A 27,585-nucleotide genomic window follows, 5' to 3' on the forward strand; every position below is an offset into this window, starting at 1 on the left:
TACCATAAAGACAGTTCAACTTCCCAGGAAAGATGCTATAATTGATAAAAAGTGAGGGAAATTGGACTTGAGGACTTAGTAGCTAAGTAAAAGGAAAGGTCACGGGTTATACAAAATAATGTCAAAGTTTATAAAAATCTTACTGCAGTAATCATACATTTACTCTGCTATACAAAATAAGTTTTTCCTTTTGATACTGCTTGTTTTTACTATAAAATTTTCAAGATTGTACAATTCAGAAGCCTGCTCTAGAGAGACTTTGGCAGGAATCTTTGAGGGACAGTCATTTGGAGGGAGTTTTAGCCATGTAATGCTTTTTTAGAAAAGAGAGGTTCTGAAACTATAACCTTTTACCAGTGTAAGTTTCTTTGCAGCAAATGGATAAGCACTAGAGATTAAGTCCTTGCTATTTCATGGTTGAGATGCATTTGCCCAAAATTGACAGGATATATGTAGTACAGTTCGCTGCCTTCAGTAAGTATATATAATAGTTTTTAACTGGTAAGTTATGTAAATACCAATTTACATTGTTAATAAATCCAGGTTATCTGTTTACATAATCTACACAGTCATACTATTTCCTTAATAGTTTGACTATTAAATAGATAGTCAAATAATAAATAGGTACTATTTATTGCTATGTATATGCACCAGAAACTATTAAGAGTAATTGCATTCATTTCACTCAGCAACTATCAATTGAAGGTCTTTTATATGCCAAGCATTCCTAGGAAAAAAGCGATGAACAAAGTAGTGTTACAGCTTTTGTGGCACTTAGATATTAATGTCATTCTGTGAGACTTGTCAATCTTGTCTAAGATTATGAGTATTAATAACTAGGGGCCTGGGATTTTAACCCAATCTCTAATCATTCAATCTAAAATTGTAGTCTCTCCCCAACCCACAACACACCTTTATTAAATCGAAGGGGAGACTGTTTTGTGCTCTTCTGTATCCCCCCAGTTTAGGGCAGTGCTTACCTGGCTCCCTAGAGTGTGCCATGCTTGTCAAATGAATGAGGGTCTGGGGTTCAAACTCACCAAGGCACAAAGAGTTGATACTTGGCCTAAGGTCACACTGTAAATAAAAAAGCTAGGGTTCAGACCTAGGTCTGATCAACTCCGAACTCTGTGGCCTTAACCACCAGAATGTACCTTTCTTACCGTGTGTTGAAGAGTCTGAAAAGCTTTATTCCCTTATCTTTATGCACCTGTATCGATTTTAAAATTCTATTTAGATGTGTCCACTAGGTGGCAACTTCCATTTTAAAATCAAGTTTTACAACCTTTTAAAAATACACAGTAAACTCACATTAATCTATCAAATCCTTGTAACCTACCATCTAGAATTCAAAACTGTTAACTTTTTATCTTAAGATCATTTTCTGAAGAAAAATGCAGAAATATAAAAATTCAAAATATTAGTTTTTTAATATACCTCTCATAATTGACAGAAAAGGAAAATAAGACAGATTTGAATGATTAAAAATCTTGACCTGATTTATTGAATTTCATCAACTAAGTTACCACTGATAAGGCACACCATTACCTTAAGAACCACTAAAAGAAAAACCACTGCCAGGTAAACTATGACATCTCACTGATGGCCAGAGGCTTACTGATTTTACTGATGTTTGTGAAAAATGTGCATCTTACAATCAATGAAATTTGATGTACAATACAGACTTAGAAATAGTTCTTTTCAAACATGAGTGTTTATAAAAACAGAACCATGTACTGGGTAGTAGATTAAGTCTGAACAAATTTTCAACGGATTGGCTTCATACAGGCTGTTGCATTGATCTCTGGGTGTCTGTCCTTTCACCAATACTGCACTGTCTTGATTACTGTAGTTTTATACCTAAGTCTTGAAATCAGGTAGTATGAATTCTTCCAAGTGTTATTGTTTTGTTTTTTTCCCCCAAATTGTTTTGGTTATTCTAGTTCCTTTGGCTTTCTATAAGGACTTTATAATCAGCTTGTCTTTATCTACCAAAAAAAAAAAAGATTATTATATTTGTACAGTGATCTGTGACAAGTGATTATGATTTGCTGAAAGCTCAGGAGGTGGTTAGCATTTTTTGGCAAGATGTTATTTTTAAATTAAGTACGTACATTTTGAAAAGATGTTATTGAATTATATCTAATAGAATACAGTATAGTGTAAATACAGCTTCTCTATGCACTGGGAAACCAGAGAATTCATCTGACTCATTTTACTGTAACTTGCTTTACTGCAGTGGTCTGGAACCAAATCTACAATATCTCTGATGTATGTCGGTATTTCTTTTCCTTTTTTGTTACAACTATTTGAAATGTTTAAATTTCAGTTTTCAGTTGTTTCTGGCTAGTAAATAGAAAGAGGCCTGTGTTCTGCAACCTTACTAAATTCACTTACTAATTCTAGGAGTTTTTGGTAGATTTTAGGGGGTTTTCTACTAGATAATGTCATTTTTGAATATAGGCAGTTTTTCTTTAAAATCTGTATGCCTTTACAATGACAATAAAAACAGTCTAGAAGAGTTTCAAAAAAAAAAAAAAGACTCAACCTGTTGTTTTCCAGTGAATAATATATTGTTTTATATGTTTCTGAGGATAGTAAATGTAGCTTGGGGAAATTATGAAGAGTTCTTTTAATATATTTTCTGAATTATATAAAAAAAAATCTGTATGCCTTTAATGTATCTTGCTCTATTGTACTGCCCATGCTTTCTACTATAATGTTAAACAGGATTGGTAAGAATGGGATTTCTTAATTTGTTCCCAATCTTAGAGAGAAACGACTCAGTCTTTCAATATTAAGTATAATATCAGCTATAGGGTTTTTAAAATAGAAGTCCTTTCTCAGTTCATGAGATCTGTAGTGATGTCCTTTTCTATTCCTAGTTCATGAGATTTTTTTTTTAATCAAGGATAGATGCTGACTTATCAAATGCTTTTTCTACACCCATTGGTATTATCATACGGCTTTCTTCATTACTCTCTTTATATGATAGATTTTGTTAATTGATTTTCTAATGTTGAACCAGTCTTGCATTCTCAGGATAACTACCACTTAGTCATGATGTATAATCTTTTTAATATAATTCTGGACTTATTTTGCTAATATTTTATTGAAGATTTTCCTGTCTCTGTTCATGAGGGATATTGGACTGCAGATGTTTTTGTTCTTGGATGTCTTCAGGTTTTGGTATCAGGGTAATGCTGGCCTCTAATGAGTTGCTATTAAAGAATTTTAATTAATATTTTAAGTGTGATAATGGTGTTTCAATGTTTTAAAATGTTAATATTTTTTAAATTAAAAAATTTATAGATAAAATGACATAATTTTTGGTATTTACTTCAAAATAATTTTGATAGTTGGGGAAAGTAGGTAGGGATATAAATATAGCAAGACTGTCCATGAAATGATAATTGTCAAAGCTATATAATGGGCACATGGATTTTATTATTCTTTTGTATATATTTGACATTTTCAATACAAAAGGTTTAAAAACTAAATAAATGGCGCTAGAACTATTGGTTATTTACATAGGAAATTGAGTTCCTACATCACACCATACACACAATTCAATTCCAGGTGGATGAATTTGTCCACCTGGAATATACAAGTCAAAAACAATAAAACCTTTAAAAGACAATGTAAGAATTAGCTTTATGACTTCAACTTAGGGAAGGATTTAGACAAGTCACAAAGTACAAAGCAAAAGGAAACAGTGCTAGATTCAGTTATGTAAAAATTAAGAATTTCATCAGAAGATAAGCAGAAGAAAATAAACAATAAATTAGAGCAGAAATCAATAAAATTTTTAAAAAAGGAAAATCAATGAATAAACTAATGAAGCCAAAAGCTGGTTCTTTGAAAATATCAGTAAAATTGATAAGCCTTTAATGTGTCTAAGAGAAAAAGAGAAGGCATAAATTAATTTTAGAACTGAAAGAGGGGACATCAATACAGATCTCAGAGGCATTAAAATAATAAAGGAACACTTTGAATATGCCAACAAATTTAATAATTAGATAAAATGGACCAATTCCTTGAAAGATGGAATCTGACAAAACCCACACAAGAAAAACTACAATTTGAATCGGCCTTTATCTGTTAAAGAAATTGAGTTAATAATGAGTAACATTCCAAAAGAGAAATCACCAGACCCAAATGGGTTCATTGCAAGATTCTACCAAATCCTTAAGGAAGACATTACACCAGTTCTCCACAATCTTTTTCAAAAGATATAAACAGAATATTTCATGACCCATTCTATAAGGTTAGCATCCTAAACCCAAACCAGACAAAGATAGACAAGAAAACTACAGACCAATATCTCTCATGAACAGATGCAAAAATCCTCAATAATAAAATATTAACAAATCAAATCCAACAGTTATATACAAAAAGAATTGTACATTACCAAGTAAGAGTTATTGCAAGTATGCAAGGTAGTTCAACGTTCAAAAATCAATGCAACCCACCACAATGGGCTAAAGAAGAAAAGTCACACAATCCTATTGATACAGAAAAAGCATTTGACAAAATCAAACACCCATGTATGATTTTTAAAGAACTGTCAGTAAAAAGGAATAAAGGGGAACTTCCACAATTAGATAAATATCTACAAATAAGCCTACAAGTAACATCACACTGGTGAGAAATTCAAAGCTTTTCCACTAAACTGAGGAATAAGACAAGGTTATCCCCTCTCACCACTGCTTTTCAACATTATGTTGTAAGTTCTAGCTAATGCAATAAGACAAGAAAAGGAAATAAAAGGTGTACAGGTTGGAAAGGAAGAAATAAAATTATCTTTGTTCACAAATGACATGTTCATCTGTGTAGAAAACACAAAAGATTGTAAAAGGGAATTCCTGAAACTTAGTAAGTGATTATAGTAGGGTTGAAAGATACAAGGTTAATAAAAGTCAATTACTTTCATATATACCAGCAATGAACAAATGGAATCTGAAATTAAAAAATACAAGACCATTATATATTAGCACCCCCCCAAAAATGAAATACTTAGGTATGAATCTAACAAAATATGTATAAGATCTATATGAGTAAAATGATAAAACTCTGATAAGAAGTAAATAAAAGGAGAGGTGTTCTATATTAATGGCTAGAAAGACAATATTGCCAAGATGGCAGTTCTTACCTACTTAGTCTACAGATTTAATGCAAGCCCAAATAAAATCCCAGCAAAATACACTGTGGATATCAACAAACTTATTCTAAAGGTTAAAAAGAGAGGAAAAAGACTCAGAAGAGGCAATACAGTATTGAAGGAGAGCAATGATGGAAGATTGACAGTACCCAACGTCAACAAATACTATAAAGCTACAGTAATGAAGACATGGTGGTATGGGCAAAAGAACAGATAAATAGGTCAATGGGACAGAACAGAGAACACAGATATAGACACATACATAAATATAGTCAACTGATGTTCAACAAATGAGCAAAGGCAACAAAGTCTTTTCAACAAATGATGCTGGAACAATTGTACATCCACATGAAAAAAAAATGAATCTAGACATAGACTTTACATACCTCATAAAAATTAACTCAGACTGGGTCACAGATTTAAATGTAAAACACAAAAGTATAAAACTTTACAAAATAATATAGGAGAAAATCTAGATGACCTTGGTCTTGGCAATGACTTTATAGATGCAACCCTGAAATTATGATCCATAAAAGAATGAACTGGTAAGCCGGATTTCACCAAAATTAAAATTTTCTGCTCTGTGAAAGTCAATGTGAAGACAATGGAAAGACAAGTCACAGACTGGGAGAAAATATTTGCCAAAGACATCTGATAAAGAACTGTTAACCAAAATACACAAAGAATTCTTAAAACTCAATAATAAAAACAGAAATAACCTGATTCAAAAAAAGGCCCAAAGACCTTAAAAGAGATCTCACATACATAAATGGAAAAAAAAAACCATGAAAAGATGCTCCATATCACATGTCATCAGAGAAATTCAAATCAAGGTGAGATACCACTATACACCTATTAGAATGGCCAAAATCCAGAACGATAACACCAAATGCTAGCAAGGACGTGCTACAACAGAAATTCTTATTTATTGCTAGGAGAAATGCAAAAAAAAAAAGGCAGTACAGCCAGTTTGGAAAACAGCTTGGCAGTTTCATACAAAACTAAATGTACTCTTATCACAAGATCCAGCAACTGCACACCTTTGGGTATTTTCCCAAAGGAGTTGAAAATGTATTTACACAAAAGCCTGCACGCAGATGTTTACAGCAGCTTTATTCATGATTGACAAAACTTGGAAGCCACCAAGATGTCCTCAAACAGGTATAATGGATAAATAAACAGTGGTACATCCAGACAATGGAATAGTGAGCACTAAAAAGAAGCTATCAAGCCATGAAAAGATGTGCAAGAATGTTAAATGCATATTATTAAGTGAAAGAAGTCAATCTGAAAAAGGGTACATAACTGTACGATACAGTTATGACATTCTAGAAAAGGCAAAACTATGGAGACAGTAAAAAGCTTGGTGGCTGCCAGTTAAGGACATGAATACAACAAAGATAAATAAATTACCCAAATGGGTACTTAATATAATTAATGAATGTCCCCTAAATATATGAAAATATATTTCCTAAAATATTCCTTAAAAATATGAAAGAGAGACAAATATACAAACTCATTCAAAATCAGGAAAATGCAGATTGAAACCATGATTTCTCAATGCATATCCACAAGACTGGCAAAAAGTTAAGCATTGGTGATAATATGAACAATGGGACCAATGCTGCTCATTAGAGCATATTGATAAGACATTTCAGAAAACAATTTGGCATATAATAAGGCAATAGTATAAATCCTCTGTGAGCCAGCAATCCCAACCTGGTATATAATCCAGAAAAACTCACGCTTATATGCATAATATTTGTTGTAATAGCAAAAATCCGGAAAGAATTCAAATGTCCATCAATAATAGATTTCAATGTTGATAAATACATAGTCACACCATGTGCAAGTAAAAATGCATGAATTACAGATACAGATAACTACATGAATGAAAATCAAGAACCTAATACTGGATTGAACAAAGCTAGCTGCAAAACAGGATCTGGGAAGAGAGAGGCAGAGGAAGATCCTGAACTTGCCATCTCCCACAGCCCCACCAATTCTACAGCTACATATGGACTACTTCCCTGTGAAACAGATCTGAAAACTTGATGAACTGCTCTCCACAACAAAGGATGAAAGAACCACTGAGATAGTAGAAGAGACAGAGACATGATCTCTCAAAAAGACAGCTTTGTACTATCTTCATAGTTTTTCCCTTTCTAGGGGATATAATACACTGGGCTCTCACCAAACAGGCACTTCTCCCTGAGGGACAAGGGGCTGCTGCACTGTATCAGGCACCCCAGCCCCTAGGATCTGCTCCAGAGAGATGAGCCCCCAGAACTTCTGGATTGGAAAGCCCACAGGGCTGATACCTGCAGGTCCCAAATGCCATAGGAACCTGAGAGTCCCCTCTTGGAGGGCTGGTGTGCAGTCTTGCTTGGAGACCAACTGAAATACAGCAGTTTGAACAAAACCTAGCATGCCCCACAAACAGAAGGAATGGCACCGGCACGGAGGTCCTCCCTGAGGAGGAAGGGTTTCAAGCCCCACTCTGGGCAACCCCCACCCTGGGGATCTACAGCAGGAAGACAAGCCCCTGAAACATCTGGCTTAGAAAACCAGCGGAGCCTAACACAGGGAACTTTGAAAAATAGCTGGGCTTACTTTTGGAAGAACCAGAGTTACAGGAAACCAAGGGCCCTTTGCTTGTAAAGAGCCCGCACACCAGTTTCACTGACTCTGAGACCAAGCACAGAGGCGGCAGTTTCAAAAGTGCCTGGGCCATACTCGGGTAAGATTTACTAAGTTTAGAGTGTGAGCTAGAGGGACAGGGATCTGTAAGAGCCTTCTCAGGAAACAGAAGTGCTGATGGACACCATTTCTTTTGCCCTCATCCAGCCTAGCTGGCCCAACACTGACAAGTATCTGTTCTGACACCGTCCAGCTACACTGCTAGCACTACTTGCCCTACCTTGTATTCCAGTGTGGATGTTCCCAGCCCAACCCCCCTGCCCCAGCAACATCTGCAAATGATATATCGAATAAGGGGTTAATATCCACTACAAAAAAAGCAAAGAATCCAATTTAAAAATGGGCAGAGAACCTGAATAGACATTTCTCCAAAGAAGACATACAGATAGCCAACAGACACTTGAAAAGATGCTCAACATCACTAATCAGCAGGGAACTGCAAATCAAAACCCCAATAAGATAGCACCTCACCTGTCAGAATGGTTAATATCAGACAAGGAGTAACAAGTGTTGGTGAGGATATGGAGAGAAGAGAGCGCTTGTGCACTGTTGGTGGGAATGTAAATTGGGGCAGCCACAGTGGAAAACAGTGTGGGGTTCCCCAAAAAACTACCATATGATCCAGCAATCCCACTCTGGGTATTTTCTGAAGAAAATAGCAACACCAATTCAAAAATATATATGCACCCCTATCTAATGTTCACTGCAGTATTACTCAGAATAGCCAAGATACAGACGCAACTGAAGTACCCACTGACAGATGAACATGTGGTATATGTACACAATGGAACATTACTCAGCCATGAAAGAGAATGAAATTTTGCCATTTTAGCCAACATAGGTGGACCTAGAGAATATTATGCTAAGTTAAATATGTCAGACAGAGAAAGGCAAATACCATATGATTTCACTTACATGTAGAATCTAAAAAGCAAAACAATTGAACAAACAAAACAGAAAGACTCAGAAATACACAGAACAAGCTAGTGGTTAACAGAGGGAAGGGGATTGGGAGGATGGGTAAAATAAGTGAAGAGGATCAAGAGGTACAAATTTCCAGTTATAAAATAAATAGGTCATGGGAATACAAAGTACAATATGGGGAATATAGTCAATAATATTGTAATAACTTTGTATGTTGACATACAATTTAAGTTTAACTTTCAGTTGAATAAAAGTTCAGTTCCTCTGTAATGTTAGCCATATTTTCAGTGTCCAACAGCCACATGTAGCTTGTATGTCATTGTATGTATGTCAACTATACTTCAATTTTAAAAAATCCAAAACAAACACAAAGCTAGCTGCAAAAGAAAATTCATTGTGTGATTCAACTTATATAAAGTTCAAAAACATGCAAAACTGAATAATATTTGGATCTGTCCAATAGAACTCTCTGCAATGATGCAAGTATTCTATAACTTTGCTGTCCAGTGTGATCATCACAAGCTACACGTGGCTGTTGGACACTTAAAATATAGCTAACGTTACTGAGGAACTGAACTTTTATTCAACTGAAAGTTAAACTTAAATTGTCACCCATGGCTAGTTGCTACCATATTGTACAGCCAGGTTTATAAAGAGAATCAATTAAATAACAAATATGAAATGCAAAATATTGTTTACTTCTAAGGGAAAGTGAAAGGGACAGATTCAGGGAGGGGTGCGAAGAGGATTTCAAATGCAACAATAATGTTCTTTTTCTTAAATGGGTATCCTTGTATTTTCATTCTTTAAATCCTTCACAAACTGCACTGTAACTATTCTTTCATGTGGATGAAACACTTGACAAAACAGAAACAGTGAATGAGGTGATTGGAATGTGGATATTTACATTGTTATTATTGTTTAAAAGTCTACATAATGAAAACGATTATTTAAGGGTTCATAGCACTAACTTAGACGTATCCCAAGTGGAGCAGGGAACAAATAGGAGGAATAAAACCCCTCCCAACTCCAGACCCTGTCAACCCTGCCCCTCCATGGGTGCCCCTGGTCACCCCAGACCCCAGCATAATGTCCCCATTCTACTTCAAGGGTAGGAGAAACAAGATGTATTCTCTGCTGCTGCAACTTAGTGGCTTAAAAAAAAAGTGTTATCTCACAGTTTCTGTGGGTCAGGAATCTTGAGTGTAATTTAGCAGGGTACCTTTGGGTTAAGGTCTCTCAGGAGGTTGTGGTTAGGGTGTTAGCCAGAACTGTGGTCTCATCTGAAGAACTGTCCACAGGAAGATCTGTTGCCTGGTTTGCTCATGTGATGTGCTATGACTGGGTTCTTCATGGGCCGATAGACTGAGGACTTCAGGTCCTCACTGCCTGCTGCTAGAGGCCACTCCATAGGGACACAGAGCCGCTCACAATGTGGCAGCCAGTTTCCCTTCTCTAGCAAGAGAGCTTGAGAAAAAGTCAAGGCAGAAGTCACAATCTTTTTATAACCTAATCTTGGAAGTGACAGCCCATCACCTCTGTCACTTTCTATTTGCTAGAAGTGTGTCACTAAATCCAGCCCACGCTAAAGGGGAGGAGACTCGACAAAGGTTTATACCTTACTGGGAGACAGGGCTAATTAGAGGCCATTTCAGAGACTGCCTACCACACTAGAGGATATTTGTCTGCTGGTGGGAATGATCCCACAAAGAAAGGAAGTGACAGTGCAGGAGAGAAGGGTGAAGATCTAGAAAAAGCAGAGGAAAGCCAACCATTGAAGGTTTGCGTTTACTGACCCACTGCATTTTTCATTGTCCTTGTGACTTGGGTGTATGCACTTGTTTTTCAACAGGTGTATAAAAGAAATCTGTTAAATCTACTGTCTGTCGCAGCAAGACCTGTCATCTTGGTCAGTTTACAAAGCCAATCTGATCACATCCTAACACACAGAAACGCCCCCAAACTATTCTACCCCCCACCTTTTAAGTATCATCGTCCACTAAACTATTCGGGGAACAGGGACTTTGTTTCTTGTCTGCCCCTGGGTCATGTCATGCTGAAACTTATTTCTCTAATATCACCTGCCTCCCACCCACTGATTTCAGCTCAGCCCTGAGCTTCTGTACCCTTTCCCACCTGGTACCACCTGTAAGCCCCAATTAATAGCCTCCTTTGATTTAATGCTGCTTACCACGACAACCTCAGAGGGACGGCAGGAGCAGGGCGGCTGTCCTTCAGCTGGCCCCTACTTTAATCCTCTACTGTGTGACCAGGCTACTACAGCCCACACTGTCCCCTTGTTACTAAAGGCATGGGGTTAACAGAGGCAAGCTTCAGCACAGCTCAAGAGAGCAAGGATGAAACAATTTAAATGGAACAGTAGACATCATTGTTCCTTAAAAACCCAGGGTCGACCCGGCTCACTGACACTCACAGACATCTCTGAGGCTCAGGCCTGGTCGGTCGTATGCCATCTTGTTGGTCTGCCTTCTTCTTTCCTTCCTCCTTCTCCCCCAGCTTCCTTTGCATACTGACAAATTTCTCTTCACTATGCTGAGCAATCAGTGCCCTTCACCAGATGTATGAAGCAGGCTCCTCAAGAGCCATCTTAAATGGCTCATCTAAAGGGAAGAAGAGCCATATATGTTGACTCTGAACTCAAAGCAGATTCAAGTCAAATACAAAACCAGGAAAAAGGCTTCAATTTAGCTTTTTCTCTTCCATATTTTGATAAAAAATTTTAAGGCATGGTTTCTCTCTTCAGTCTCCGTAAGATAACAGAAAACAGTAAAAATAATAAAATTATATACACACATATTATTTTTGTGCTAGGTAATTTTATGTGTCAACTTAACTGGGCTAAGGCTGGTAACATATTCTTTCTAGGTGTGCCTGTGAGGGTGTTTTTGGGAGAGATTAGCATTTGAACTCGTAGACTGAGTAAAGATCCACCCTCCCCAACGTGGGCAGGTGTCATCCAATCCAATCCCCTAAGGGCCCAAATAGAACAAAAAAGAGGAGGAAGAGCAAATTTTTCCTCTTTCTTCTTGAGCTGGGACAGCCATCTCTCCTTCCCTCACACATCAGAGCTCCTGGTTCTTGAGCCTTTGGGTTGGACTGAATTACAGCACTGGTTTTCTAGATCTCCAGTTTATGGCACATCCTGGGACTTCTCAGCCCCCACTGCATAAGCTAATTCCTATAATCTCCCTTTTGATACCTCTATATATGCAACTGGTTTTGTTTCTCTAGAGATACAAGCATGGATACATACCCACGCCTCTGTCTTTGCCCAGCCTGTCCTCACTACATCTTCTTCCACCTCATGAGCTTCAGTCTAGGCCCTGTTCACATTCCTCTCCTGCAAGTTGCCTTCCCAGACTGTAAGGCAAGAAAATAGATATGAGCGGAGTAGAAAGAGAATAGGCCAGTAAAGCCCACTAGAAAGGACTCAGTTAACCAGTTAAAACTAGAAAGCCAGAAAAGACTCAAGAGTTAATCAGTTAATCAGTCAAGGCTCAAAAGGTCAGGAGCAACTTGGCCTTAAATGTTTGAATATTCCCCAGATAAAGAGAAGTATCTCAGTATAACCCATGTCTTCACTGTGCCAATTAGATCATGCCATTGTAAAATTTACTTCAGCCTGCTAAAAGGCCCAGCTATAAACACCATATTAAAGATAGGAAGATTTTACTTTAAAGTCAAAATTGCATTTTAAAAAATCCAGAAAGTTAAGATTCTTAACATACTGTTTAGCAAATAGACAATAACTCAGCCCATCCTGGGGGCAGGGCAGGTGGTCTTAATTGATAAGCCCTCAGACCAGGAAGTTGCTGTTCTGGGAAGAAATCAGCCATAAATTTCTTATGTTAATTTTGCAGAATTACCTGGAGAACTAATAAGAAAAGAAACTTAATGACTCATCTAGGATGAACATTCTGGGAGCACTTAACAAGTCCACACCCATAGCCCTTTGAAAATCCTCAACCACCTATAAATCCCCAGACCCTAAAACTTAGGGGCAGGTGCCTCTTCTTTGAGGTAGTCCACACTCCCCTTTCTTTGAGTGTGCACTTTTTTGCTTTAAATAAACCTCTCACTGCTCAATTTATAACGTTTTGTCTCTGTGCTTCTCCCGTGGTGTCTTCTTTGTTACTCTGCTTTTTCATTCTAATCCTCTGGATTTCAGCTCAAACCTTCACTCTCTCTGCCCTATTTCAGATAAATTGGAAGGGGCTACTGAGAGCTCAGATCTGGGTCTCTCTGCCCTGTTTCAGATAAATTGGGAGGAGCTACTGAGAACTCAGATCTGGGCTTGCAAATTACCGTCTCCTGGGTGACCCAGACAGAACTGCAGTTTAAGGCCATACTCTTTAGTAGCCTGCCTGAAAGTCTCCCTTCTTTGCCTTTAGGAAGTTCGCAGAACATAATCTCACTCCATCCAGTGCTCTGTGGCTCCCACAAATCTTGGGGTAGCCGGGACTGAGTTCCCACGCCATGCAGATCCAAGCAGACACTGAACCCCAGGTGACATTGGCTTTAGGAGTTGGCGTGGGATGTGCCCCATGCTAAGTAGCAGTTCAATGAACTTCCTTTATCATTCTGTTCTGTCATTCCCTGGCACTCTTACTTTAATAAATTCTTTCCTCCCCTTGTACTCTTGACTTCCCTGCGTCTCTGAACTGACTTGCCCCCAACAAGACCGCCACAGCTCACACCAATATCTTATGTCTGAATTAACATTAGGCTTGAGGGTCACCATTTATTTCTTTGCTCCCCATGTGAATTAGTCCTGATTTTCTCCGCTGGCCAACTTGTTAAGTTCTCTGGGTCAGAGGACCAGGTCTTAACACACCTCCAGTGATGTGGTACTTATTTCGGGTGTTTGGTACATAGTGTGAGGTTAATATCTTTGTGTGTTTGGTGGATTAACTGAAGCCATTTATCTGTGCCCTCTCCCCTCACAGTTTTGAATGCCAGGGGGGCACTTCACGGGTTCTGACAAGGGCAAAGAATAATGCATCTCTCAGGCTGGGGGATGAAGAGAAAAAAGAGAGGGAGGGAGAGAGGGTGTATGCGCAAGTGTGTTTGTGGGTGGTGGTGGTGCAATTACCATCATTCAGGCTTTGTCCTTAACTTTGCATGTCTTTAAGTTTGATTTTATCATTTTATCCTGAAGTGATTGGTTGAAGGCAAGCTACTACAAACCAACTGATAATGAGATCAATCTGTGTGTGTATAATGGCTATACGGTCTCGAATCCAAGCCTCCGTCCTTGCTGTGCCTTGGCTTTACCTCGCCCTTCCCTAGCCGACCCGCCGCGGTTTACACGCCCTGACTTCCGGAAGCCTTGTGGCCCTACAAATCTGAGCTAGCAGCACCCAGGTTCCAGCACCGCCCGCCTCTGCTGGCCTGTGCAAGCGCACGGCTCTGACAGGCGAGGCGGCCGAGCGCCAGGAGCTTCCCGTATTGCTGCCCGGTAAGCGGACGCCCGCTGGTTTACCCCCGGAGGCCAGGGTCATCCGGGCACCCGCCCGCCTCACAGGCTGCCGGCGCCTGCTCGCCCCTCGCCTGCTTTGCGAGCAGCCCTCGCGCCTCTCCGCCTCACACACCGCGGCGCGGGCGGGGAGTGCTGGCAGCCATTTTGCGCCCCCGGAGTTCCGAGATGGGGCCGGGGCTCCTGAGCGCGGCGCTGTTTGTGGGCAGCGCTCTCCTGTTCGCAGACCACTCACGCTCCGAGAGGAGCAGGCGCGGCCCCTCCTGGGACCCGGCCGGCGGCCCCGGGTGGCTTGCGGCCATGCGGGGGAGGCTCGGGCAGAAGGGCCGCCAGGCCCAGGCGAAGGAAAGGTTGGATGCAAAGGGCAGTATCTTCGGACGGTCCCCCTTGGCCTTTTTCCCACTTGTAGGGCTGGGACGTGGGTCCGTTCTTTTCTGTTGTTCCGACTGTCTTGAAAACTTATAGACCTAAGCAGTCCAATTATGAGGAGACTGTAGTAGTAGAAGTAGTGGTAATGGTAAAGATGCCATTAACTTATGTGGGGCATCTGTATATACTCCTCAAAGCATTCTGCGGTTTGTTATTCCCATTTTACAGATTAATAATTCATTGGAATTCAGAGTTGAAAGGGCTATTAGGTGACTTCGTACTACAGTTGAGAAAGACTTACCCAACAAGTTAAACAGGAAGTATTAGAACTTGTAGCTCTTGATTCATCAGTTTTTTAAAATAGGAATTTCAAAGATTAATGTGTTAAGATTAGAAATTAATATTATTAGGTGTTCAGCCAAATAATATATCATTTTTATTTTTAGATTGTGGAAAAGCACCACTTGCGGATGTGCTGAAAGGGCCTCAGATTACAGGGGGCACGGTAGCTCAAACTGGCGCCTGGCCGTGGATAGTTAGCCTGCAAATTCAGTCTGGTAAAATTTCTGCTCATGTCTGTGGGGGAAGCTTAGTGAAAAATAAGTGGATCCTCACAGCCGCCCACTGCACTAAGGATTTTAGGTATGTAGACAGAACACACCTCCTGTTTTATCCTCAGGGGATATCTTGAAGTGGTAGAGAATCATTTGACTCCAGCCCTATTCAGTTAAGCTGTATGTTTGCAAGTAGCCATAATGCCTTATACACAGTGCACTGAATATTTGTTGAAATAAATCCTTTAAATCAGAGGTCAACAAACCTTTTCTGTAAAGAAATGTTTAAGGCTTTGCAGCCCATACGGTCTCTGTCACAACTACTCAAGTTTGCCTCTGTAGAACCAAATCAGCGATAGACAAAACAATTGAGTAAGTTTACTGTGACCCTATAAAATCATTTATGAATATTGGAATTTGAACAAAATATTATTTTGTTATTTGGTTTTTTTTTCCTAATCATTTATAGGTGTAAAAATCATTCTTTGTTCATGAGCAATATAAAAAGGAGACAGGCCAGATTTTTGGACTGTGGGTTGGAGTTTCTTGGGCCTTTCTTTAAATAATGAAGCTTTAAAAATTATATTGTAATCAGGTGTTTGTCTTTCTCACCATTAGATCATGAGTTCTTTGAAGACAAGGACTGCATGTTTTATTTTATATTCCTGGTACAAGTATAGGACTTGGCATACTTTATAGGAGACATGGTAAATGTTTATTGAGTCTATGGATGATGTCAGTCTTGGAGAAGTAGGATTTACCAGTTAGAATAAAACTTTACAACCATCCTAACCTATTTAATATCAAGGTCTATAATAAATCCTTTAGGAAACCATGGAACCTGTCATATGGTCTCTGTTTAGTCTTTAATTTTTAAGAGACTAGCTGTCTTAGAAAAGTCTTTAGGAAGAACTAACAAGAATTTCAAAATCCAGTCAAGGGAAAGTGGCCTAATGGAGTACCTAAAGTTTTCCATTTATATACTACATTTTAAACATTTTGGTTCTATGAATTGGCCTTTTGAGGAATAGGGATTAGAAAAATGGGAAGATACTGAGGTATAAACCAAGGATTTATACCAAGAAAGAGGTCAATTCTGTTCTTTCAGGTGTGGGTGTTCAACAACTACTTTCTAACATGCTATCTTTAAAAACTGCTTTTCAACAGCTTTCAAACCTTAATCCAAGGGAGGAAAGACCTACTTGGTATGAAGAGTCTTGGAAAAGGTTCTCTTGCCTACTTAGTCCTGACATTGTACCTTTACTGGTCTATTCCTTTGACACAGTAGGGAGAACAAGGAGTTTGAAGTGGACCTGTATCTTAGTCCTCCCCTGACACTTTGTGGTGCAGTGGTGTTAAGACTCAAAAACCTGCTATATGTATGACCTTGGTCAAATAATTTAGGTTCGCTATCTTGTCAGAGAATCTTAGAATCAAAGAGGCATTTTAAAGGTCTAGTTCAATCCTCTGTCCTGTATATGAAAACTAACTACAATATTAAAATAATGTATTCTCTAGTCAGAAATAATTATTGCTTCAATGTACTGAGCCAGGCATTCTTTCATACGTAATTTCCACTAATCTTCACAACTGCTCTTTAGGGAGACCCTGAGACTTCAGCATTCTTAAGTATTTGCTCATGGTTCCATGCTGGAAAGCAACAAAATCAGGAATCAAATCCAAATTTGTCAGACTGAAACCCACCCACATAACCATAATTGTATCATATGGTTCTGTACTTGAAATACCTCTTGTGAGGTTGAATTGTCTTAGGAAGAATCTCATTTCCATTTCAGACAGCCTTAATTCTTAGAAAGTTTTTCCTTATGTTGTATTGTCTTGGTTTTTGTTCTGCCTTCTGAAGCCATGTATATAAAACCTGATTCTTCTTCCAAGCATTTGAATATAATGTCCATATTCCACTTAACAGTTCTCAAGACTAAATCTTATTGATGTTTTTACCCCTTTACTCAACAAGCATTTAGTGAATGTATGTTATACACTAGAACAGGACTCTGTGCTGAGGAAGTAGATATTACTGAGGCATAGTCTCTACAAGTTTCAGGAGTTTCCTTCTGTCTCAGAGGACTAACTCTGTCACCTATTCCTGTTCCCCTCCTTGCACATCAATTATTCCTTATTCCCTTTTATAACAACCATTTATCAAAGACTTGCTCTAAGATTAGGTTTTGTCTAAGGATGTTACATATAATTCTAAATTTAAAAAGCCCTCCTCAGTGGTACCCCTCTGCAAAGCTATTATAATCTCCATTTTACACTTGAGGAATCCAAAGACCAGACAGATTTGCTAACTTGCCAAAGATCACATTGCTCTTAAGAGGCAGCCCACTGATTTAAGCCTAGGTCTCAAACCTATGCTGCCTCAATGTCTCTGCTATTTTTCAATCTGTTGTTCGTTTCTTCCCTATAGACTTCAAACATGTTTAGATCACCTCATCATTATTTAACAAACAAACTTTACCTGTTCCTGTTCTTCCCTTTACTGGGAGACTCCTTGAAAGTGACACTTCCTTTTTGCTCATTGACTCAGAAAATCCCAATTGCAATCTGATTTTTGTGGCCAAAATATACTATTAAAGATCCACATCCGTGCCAAAGCCAATGACCTCTCTCCATCCCCGTCCTGTTTGATCTCTAGAATACTTGCCGAAGTTGACTGCTGCTCTCCTTGAAATTATCTTTTGTTGATTTCTAAGATACCACGTTCTGTCTCTTTTTGTCTTTTCTCCTCCTCCTTGATAAGCCTTTGTCATCTTTTAAATGGCAATATTTTCTACACTTCTACTTTCTATCCTCTTGGCCTTATCATCTGTGCTCTTTTCTAGAGATGTCTCATCTACTTCTGTTTCAGCAGTTTGTGTGCTGGCAACTCCAAAGTCTCTCCAGCTGAGTCATATTTCCAGCTCCCAACTATACATATATATTGGAGTCACATTCTCAACAAGTCCAAAAATGAATTTTTAAAAATCTTTCCTTTAATCCTATTCCTTCTCTATTCTCCCATAATAACATCACCAATAGCTCTATTACCCAGAAGGCTAGCTGACTCTCTGTATTATCTCTGAAACCTGTTTCTTCTGTCCCCAATACCCCCTGCTGATCAGAAGTAAATTCAGAGTATCAGTCCCCATATCCCTAGCTCATCACTTACACTACTCCTATAACTATGTGAATGAGTGAAGTGGTATCTTGCTTTGGTTTTGATTCACATTTCCCTAACGATTAGTGATGTTGAGCATCTTTCCATGTGCTTTTTGGCCATTCATATATCTTTTTTGGGGAAATGTCTATTCAAGTCCTTTGCCCATTTTTGAAGTGGGCTGTTAATTTTTTTGTTGAGTTGTAGGGTTTCTTTATATAATATATTCAGGATATTAAACCTTTATCAAATATAATTTGCAAATACACTCTCCTATAGGTTGTTTTTTCACTCTTGAGAGTGTCCTTTGATGCACAAAAGTCTTTAATTTCAGTGAAGTCAAATTTATCTATTTTTTCTTTTGTTGGCTGTGATTTTCACGTCGTACCCAAGAAATTATTGCCAAATTCAATATCATGAAGGGTTTCCCCTGTGTTTTCCTTAAAGACTTTTATTACTGTTATTTTTAGGTCTTTATCTGTTTTCAGTTAATTTTTGCATATGACAAAAGGTAAGAGTCCAACTTTATTCTTTGGAACGTATATATTCAATTTTCCCAGCACAATTTATTGAAAACCCTGTCCTTTCCCCATTGAATTATCTTGGCACTCGCAGTGAAAATCAATAGATCCCATATAAAAGGGTGTATTTCTAGGCTCTCTATTCTTTTCTACCTGTCCTTACGCCAGCACACACTGTTTTCATTGCTGTAGCTTTGCAGCAAGTTTTGAAATAAGGAAGTGTGAGTCCTCCAACTTCATTCTTCTTTTTCAAGATTATGTTGGCTATTTGGGGTCCCTTAATAGTTTATGAATTTTAGCATGGGTTTTTCTATTTCTGCAAAAAACCTCATTGGGATTTTTATAGGGATTGTATTGAATCTATATATTGCTTTGGGTAGTATTGTTATCCTAATATTATTAAGTCTTTCAATCCATGAACATTCCATGTCTTTTCATTTACTTATGTCTTTAATTTCTTTCAGCAATGTTTTGTAGTTTTAAGTGTATACAACTTGTTTTATAATCTTATGATCTGAATATAAACTGCAGTGGATAAATAATATAAATTGAGTAAGTTTGGAAAAGAAAGGAAGTATTTCAAAGTAGCTTAAAGCAATGATTTCTTTTTAAAATAAATAGCACTAGCACTTTAAAATTTTTCACAACCTTTTTAGAGGTGGCCTAGTCCACTTTCATGACAACCAAATATGTTCTATTTCCTTGAGAGAAATTCTAGGAAGTAGAATTGCAGGGTAAAATAAAATGCAATTGTTACAGACTATTGATACATATTGCCAAAGTAACCATCTACTTACACTTTCTACAATGAATGAGTGCCTTTGTTCCTCTGACTCTTGTCTGTACTGAGCATTATCATCACACACATACATAATCTTTGCCAATGTGAGGGTGAAAAAAATTTCAGCATTTGTAAGTCGACTCATAGACACAGAGAAGTGATTGATGGTTACCATGGGGGAGGGGTTGGGGAGGTTGAGGGGGATAAAAGAGCACAAAAATTCTCAAACATAAAAGTTGGTCATGGGGACAGTAGAATACAGCATGGATAATACAGCCAATGATTCAGTAATATCTTCGTATGATGACAGACAGTAACTGCACTCATGGGGGTGAGGATTTAATCATATGGTTAACTGATGAACCACTGTGTTATATATCTGAAACCAATATAAGATTGTATATCAACTACACTTCAATAAAAAAAAAATTTCAGCATTTGTAGACAACAGTTTCTCATTACCAATTCAATTCTAGATGTAATAACAATTAAACATTTAGGGGTTTACTTGTTGATTTTTGACCCACAGAAGATTTTTTGGTGTGGTTTGATTTTTTGCTTGCTTTTTGTTTTTGTATGTCAAGATCCATTAGTTGCTTATTTTATATTTACTGTTATGTTTTATAAAGTCCCTTCTCATATCAATGTTATGTATTCAACTACATTTTCTTTCTGGTTTAATTTTTATAATTCTTGTGTAATTTAGTATCCAAATGTTTCATTCTAAAATTTCAAAAATTTATAAAAGCAGAAGGAATAGTTTAGTGAACTCCCATTAGAACTCTCACCCCATTTCAAGTTATCAGCTCATGCCTGATCTTATTTCATCTTAATCTCATCGATTCCCCCCTCCAATTATTTTGATGCAAGTCTCAGATATACCATTTTATGTACCTCTAAAAGTATGAAATATTTATTTAAAAGACTTGGGCATTTAAATACTGAATCAATTTTGAGGGTTTTTTTAGTGTTTAGTGTGTTTGGAGGATTTAATTTTATTTCACTGTTAAGACTAGTTAGGTAGATAGTTATTCCAATACCATTTATTGAATAATTCATCTTTTTGTCCATTGTTAAGAAGTGCTACCTTAATCATATATTAATTTCTCATGTACTTGAATCTGTTTTTGGACTTTCTGTCCATTGTTCTTTTTCTCCTTTCCTCCATCATGATATTTAGGTTTTTATTTGATGGGACTTTATGTTGCATGAAAGCAGGATTCAATTTTTTTTGTTAATCACCCAACATGAGAAATAACAAAAACTAGTGAGATTAAGAATGTTTACTTACTAAAATAAATATGTTTGTAATGGAAACATTTGCTTTCTTTCAGAGATCCTTTAATGTGGAGAGCTGTGATTGGAACTAATAATATACATGAGAAACATCCAAATACCAAGAAGATAAAAGTTAAAACAATCATTATCCATCCAGACTTTGAAATAGAATCTTATGTAAATGATATTGCTCTTTTTCATTTACAAAGAGCAGTGACATATGATGACTATATTCAGCCTATCTGTCTCCCTTTTGATGTTTTCCAAAACCTGGACCCAAACACAAAGTGTTTTGTAAGTGGCTGGGGAAGAACAACGGAAGAAGGTAATTATAGTCTAGATTTTATTGATATAAATCTTTCTGATTATTGGAGAGGGAAAACTCTTATATATTTATCTATGTCATGAGTTTGAACAATAGGTCTTTATAAACCAGTGAAAAGAAAATATCCTCTTGTATCTTTTTCTTCTCTGTGGGAGAGAAAATTATCTGCCAAAGCAGAGATAAAGACTTTCTCCCATTATACATGCCAAGAGACTTGAACCTTTAGCCAGTCTTAAAGAGACTGATGGTTCTAAGTATATTTGTAGTTTCTGAGACTTACGGGTGATGGCAGAACTGCATTTTAAAAAATCTATTTATTTTTATTAAGGTCTCATCGATATACACTTTTATGAAGGTTTCACATGAAAAACATGCTGGTTAATACATTCACCAATATTATCAAGTCCTCCCCCGCAGTCCATTGCAGTAACTGTCCATCAGCATAGTAAGATGCCACAGAGTCACTACTTGTCTTTTCTGTGCTCCACTGTCTTCCCTGTGACCACACACACAAAGTGCACTAATCATAATACACCTCAATCCACTTCTCCCACCCTCCCCCACCACTCACCTTTGGTAGACGCTAGTCGCTTCTTGGAGTCTGTGAGTCTGCTGCTGTTTTGTTCCTTCAGTTTTGCTTTGTCGTTATACTCCACAAATGAGGGAAATCATTTGGTACTTGTCTTTCTCCGCCTGGCTTATTTCACTGAGCATAATACCCTCTACCTCCATCCATGTTGTTGCAAATGGTAGGATCTGTTTTCTTTTATGGCTGAATAATATTCCATCATGCATATGTACCACCTCTTCTTTATCCATTCATCTACTGATGGACACTTAGGTTGCTTCCATATCTTGCCTACTGTAAATAGTACTGCGATAAACAGGGGTGCATATGTCTTTTTGAATCTGAGATCTTGTTTTCCTTGGGTAAATTCCTAACATTGGAATTCCTGGGTCAAATGGTATTTCTATTTTTAGTTTTTTGAGGAACCTCCATATTGCTTTCCACAATGGTTGAACTAGTTTACATTCCCACCAACAGGGTAGGAGGGTTCCCCTTTCTCCACACCTTGCGAACATTTGTTGTTCTTTGTCTTTTGGATGTTGGCCATCCTAACTGGTGGGAGGTGCTATCTCATTGTGGTTTTAATTTGCATTTCCTTGATGATTAGTGATGTGGAGCATCTTTTCATGTGTCTGTTGGCCATCTGACTTTCTTCTTTGGAGAAGTATCCGTTCAGATCCACTGCCGATTTTTTAATCAGGTTATTTGCTTTTTGTGTGTTGAGGTGCATGAGCTCTTTATATAATTTGGATGTTAATCCATGTCAGATATGTCATTTATGAATATATTCTCCCATATTGTAGTATGCCTTTTTGTTCTGCTGATGGTGTCCTTTGCTGTACAGAAGCTTTTTAGTTTGATGTAGTACTATTTGTTCACTTTTTATTTGTTTCCCATGCCTGAGGAGATGCTTCAGGAAAAAGTTCCTCATGTTTATATTCAAGAGATTTTTGCCTATGTTTTCTTCTAAGAGGTTCATGGTTTCATGATTTACATTCAGGTATTTGATCCATTTTGAGTTTTCTTTTGTGTATGGAGTTACACAATAATCCAGTTTCATTTTCTTGCATGTAGCTGTCCAGTTTTGCCAACACCAGCTGTTGAAGAGGGTGTCTTTTCCCCATTGTATATCCATGGCTCTTTTATTGTATATTAATTGACCATATATGCTTGGGTTTATATCTGGACTCTCTATTCTGTTCCATTGATCTATGGGTATGTTCTTGTGCCAGTACCAAATTGTCTTGATTACTATGGCTTTGTAGTAGAGCTTGAAGTTGGGGAGTGTAATCCCCCCAGCTTTATTCTTCCTTCTCAGGAGTGCTTTGGCTATTCAGGGTCTTTTGTGGTTCCATATGAATTTTAGAACTATTTGTTCTAGTTTTCTGAGGAATGCCATTGGTATTTTGATAGGAATTGCATTGATTCTGTAGACTGCTTTAAGCAGGATGGCCATTTTGAAAATATTAATTCTTCCTATCCGTGAGCATAGGATGTGTTTCCATTTATTGGTGTCTTCTAGTTTTCATGGTATAAGTCTTTTACCTCCTTGGTTAAGTTTATTCCTAGGTATTTTATTCTTTTTGATGCAATAGTGAATGGAATTGTCTTTATGATTTCCCTCTCTGCTAGTTCATCATTAGTATATAGGAATGCAACAGATTTCTGTGTATTGATTTTGCATCCTGCCACATTGATGAACTCAGTTATTAGTTCTAATAGTTTTGGAGTGGATTCCTCAGGGTTTTTTATGTACAATATCATGTCATCTGTAAACAGTGACAGTTCAATATGTTCCTTACCAATATGGATGCCTTTTATTTCTCTGTGTTGTCTGATTGCCGTGGATAGGAGCTCCAGTACTCTGTTGAATAAAAGTGGGAATCCTTGTCTTATTCCTGATCTTAAAGGAAAAGCTTTCAGCTTTTCGCTGTTAAGTATGATGTTGACACATATGACTATATGTGGCCTTTATTATGTTGAGATACTTGCCATCTTTACCCATTTCGTTGAGAGTTTTTATCATGAATGGATGTTCAATCCTGTCGAATGCTTTTTCAGCATCTATGGAGATGATCGTGTGATTTTTGTCCTTTTTGTTGATTTGGTTTCTGATGTTGATGGATTTTCGAATATTGTACCATCCTTGAATCCCTGGAATAAATCCGACTTGGTCAAGGTGGATGATGATCTTTTTAATGTATTTTTGAATTCACTTTGCTAATATTCTTTTGAGTATATTTGCATCTATGTTTATCAGGTTTCTTGGTTTGTAGTTTTCTTTTTTTTTGTCTCTGCTTGATTTGGTATTCTATGCTGGCCTCATAGAATGAGGCCTCATAGACCTCTTCTAGTTTTTGGAAAACTTTAAGGAGGATGGGTATTAGGTCTTCACTAAATGTTTGGTAAAATTCAGCAGTGAAGCCATCTGGTTGAGGAGTTTTGTTCTTAAGTCGTTTTTTGATTACCAATTCAGTTTTGTTGCTGGTAATTGGTATTTTCATATTTTCTGCTTCTTCCTGGGTCAGCCTTGGAAGGTTGTATTTTTCTAGAAAGGTGTCCATTTCTTCTGGTTATCCAGTTTTTTAGCATATAATTTTTCATAGTATTCTCTAATAATTCTTTGTATTTCTGTGGTGTCCATAGTGACTTTTCCTTTCTCATTTCTGATTCTGTTTATGTGTGTAGACTATCTTTTGTTCTTGCTAAGTCTGGCCAATGGATTATCTGTTTTATTTTCTCGAAGAACCAGCTTCTGCTTTCATTGATTCTTTCTATTGTTTTATTCTCGATTTTATTTATTTATGCTCTAATTTATATTACATCTCTCCTCCTACTGACCTGGGGCCTCATTTGTTCTTCTTTTTCTAATTTCATTAACTATGAGTTTAGACTGTTCATATGGCATTGTTTTTCTTTCCTGAGGTAGGCCTGTATTGCAGTATACTTCCCTCTTAGCACAGCCTTTACTGAGTCCCACATGTTTTGAGGTGTTGAGTTGTTGTTTTCACTTGTCTCCATATATTGCTTGATCTCTGTTTTCAATCGGTCATTGCTCCATTGATTATTTAGAATCTGTGTGTTTGTGGGCTTTTTTGTTTTCTTTGCCTAATTTATTTTTAGTTTCATACCTTTGTGGTTTGAGAAGCTGGTTGGTACAATTTCAGTCCTTCTGAATTTACTGAAGCTCCTTTTGTGTCCTAGTATATGATCTATTCTGGAAAATGTTCCATGTGCACATGAGAAGAATGTGTATCCTGTTGCTTTAGGATGGAGTGTTCTGTAGATATCTGTTAGGTCTATCTGTTCTAGTGTGTTGTTCAGTGCCGCTCTCTCGTTTCTTATTTTCTGTCTAGTTGATCTGTCCTTTGGAGTGAATAGTGTGTTGAAGTCTCTGGAAATAAATGCATTGCATTCTATTTCCCCCATTAATTCTGTTAGAATTTGTTTCACATATGTAGGTGCACCTATGTTGTGTGCATAGATATTTATAATGGTTATATCCTCTTGTTGGATTGACCACTTTGTCCTTATGTAATGTCCTTCTTTGTCTCTTGTTACTTTCTTTGTTTTGAAGTCTTTTGTATGATGCAAGTACTGCAACTCCTGCTTTTTTCTTCCTATTAGTTGCATGAAATATCTTTTTCCATCCCTTCACTTTCAATCTGTGTATGTCCTTGGGTTTGAAGTGAGTCTCTTGAAGGCAGTATATAGATGGGTCTTGTTTTTTATCCATTCAGTGACTCTGTGTCTTTTAATTGGTACATTCAGACCATTTACATTTAGGGTGATTATCAATAGGTATGTACTTATTGCCATTGCAGGCTTTAGATTCGTGGTTACCAAAGGTTCAGGGGTTACTTCCTTACTATCTAGCAGTCTAACTTAACTCACTTAGCATGCTATTACAAACACAATCTAAGGGTTCTTTTCTTTTTCTCCTCCTTTTTCTTCTTCCTCCATTCTTTATATATTAGGTATCATATTCTGTACTCTTTGTCTATCCCATGAGTGACTTTGGGAATGGTTGATTTAATTTTGCATTTCATTTCCTCTGGTGACAGCTATTTAGCCTTAGGAACACTTCCATCTAGAGCAGTCCCTCCAAAATACACTGTAGAGACAGTTTGTGGGAGGAAAATTCTCTCAGCTTTTGCTTTCTGGAAATTGTTTAATCCCTCCTTCAAATTTAAATGATAATCTTCCTGGGTAGTGTATTCTTGGTTTGAGGCCCTTCTGCTTCATTGCATTAAATACATCATGCCACTCCCTTCTGGCCTATACGGTTTCTGTTAAGAAATCTGATGACAGCCTGATGGATTTTCCTTTGTATGTGATTATCATTCTCTCTCTGGCTTCTTTTAAGACTCTATCCTTATCCTTGATCTTGGCCTTTTTTATTACTATTTGTCTTGGTGTTGTCTTCCTTAGGTCCCTTGTGTTGGGAGATCGGTGCACCTCCATGGCCTGAGAGACTATCTCCTTCCCCATATTGGGGAAGTTTTCAGCAATCACCTCCTCAAAGATACCTGCTATCCCTTTTCTGCTCTTCTTTCTCTGATACCCCTATAATTCAAATATTGTTCCATTTGGATTAGTCACACAGCTCTCTCAATATTATTTCATTCCTAGAGATCCTTCTTTCTCTCTGTGCCCCGGCGTCTTTGTATTCCTCTTCTCTAATTTCTATTCTATTTATAGTCTCCTCCACTTTACCTAATCTGCTTTTAAATCCCTCCATTGTATGTTTCGTTTCTGATACTGTATTCTGTAATGATTGAATCTCCATCGGGAATTCTTCCCTGAGTTCTTGAATATTTTTCTGTACCTCCATGAGCAGGTTTATGATTTTTATTTTGAAATCTCTTTCAGGAAGATTGATTGGTTCAGTTTCACTTGGCCCTTTTTCTGGTGTTTGTGGGATTTTGATTTGAACCACATCCCTTTGAAATTTCATATTTGTATGTGGCACCCTCTAGTGCTCAAAAGCTCTACTCTCTGGGCCAGTCAGCCCCTGGAGCAATGTCGGGGGTTTTAGGGGAGCAGCAATGGTGCTTGGGAGGAGGAAAGGTGTTTCCTGCTTCCCACCTCTATGCCTGTCTCCACTACCAGAATCAGTGGGCCGAGCACACAGGTATAAGCCTCTATGCTTGGCATTTGTAGCTGCCATAGGTGGGGTTTCCCTCTCACTGGCCTGACTCCAGGGCAGGGGCTGCCAGTTTGCAAGCCTGGTTGGGTCAGGCTGGGAGGAAGGCTCAGCAGGCTGCATATCATGGTTGGGGGCCTTGGAGCTGCATAGCCAGCCAGGGGATAGAGCACCTGAAGCTTCTCAAAGTTCCCAACCTGCTGGGCAGAGTGTGCCTGGACAACTTTGTCCACCTGTCCTTTCTCCTGAGCAGTAAGCTCTGTGAAATCCTTGCCCCTTTAGCATCCTTCTCACTGTTAAGAAGTCTCTCAGACTGCCTGCCTTTCTTTTGTCCCAGAGCAGCTGGATGTGCATCCTTTTTCCACAAGTGGTTGGAATCTCAGTCTCTCCAGGTATTCCACCTGTCTTAGCTTTCCAACCCCACTAATCTCCACAGCACCATGCAATATAGGTTCCTGCTCCCAGAGCAGGTCTCCAGTGCTGGGTGTTCAGCACTCCTAGGCCTTCTCTCCCTCCGCACTCTGTTTATCTTCCTCCTGCCAGTGAGCTGGGGTGGGGCAAGGGCTTGGGTCCTGTTGGATCACAGCTTTGGTACATTACC

General features: G+C 38.1%; 1 protein-coding gene across 1 annotated transcript in view; it reads left to right on the top strand.

Annotated features, from left to right (window-relative positions):
- Nucleotides 1-12,047: 12,047 nt before the first annotated feature.
- The window catches only part of LOC130679256 (transmembrane protease serine 12-like), a 33,045-nt gene continuing 17,507 nt past the window's right edge, over nucleotides 12,048-27,585 (top strand). The window contains exons 1-4 of the mRNA XM_057487879.1: nucleotides 12,048-12,168; nucleotides 14,157-14,687; nucleotides 15,098-15,293; nucleotides 21,002-21,270. Of these exons, the coding sequence (XP_057343862.1) occupies nucleotides 12,048-12,168; nucleotides 14,157-14,687; nucleotides 15,098-15,293; nucleotides 21,002-21,270 (1,117 nt within the window). The remainder of the gene's footprint in view (nucleotides 12,169-14,156; nucleotides 14,688-15,097; nucleotides 15,294-21,001; nucleotides 21,271-27,585) is intronic.

The sequence above is a fragment of the Manis pentadactyla genome, chromosome 10 (assembly GCF_030020395.1).
Source record: "Manis pentadactyla isolate mManPen7 chromosome 10, mManPen7.hap1, whole genome shotgun sequence".
Classification (NCBI taxonomy): Eukaryota; Metazoa; Chordata; class Mammalia; order Pholidota; family Manidae; genus Manis; species Manis pentadactyla.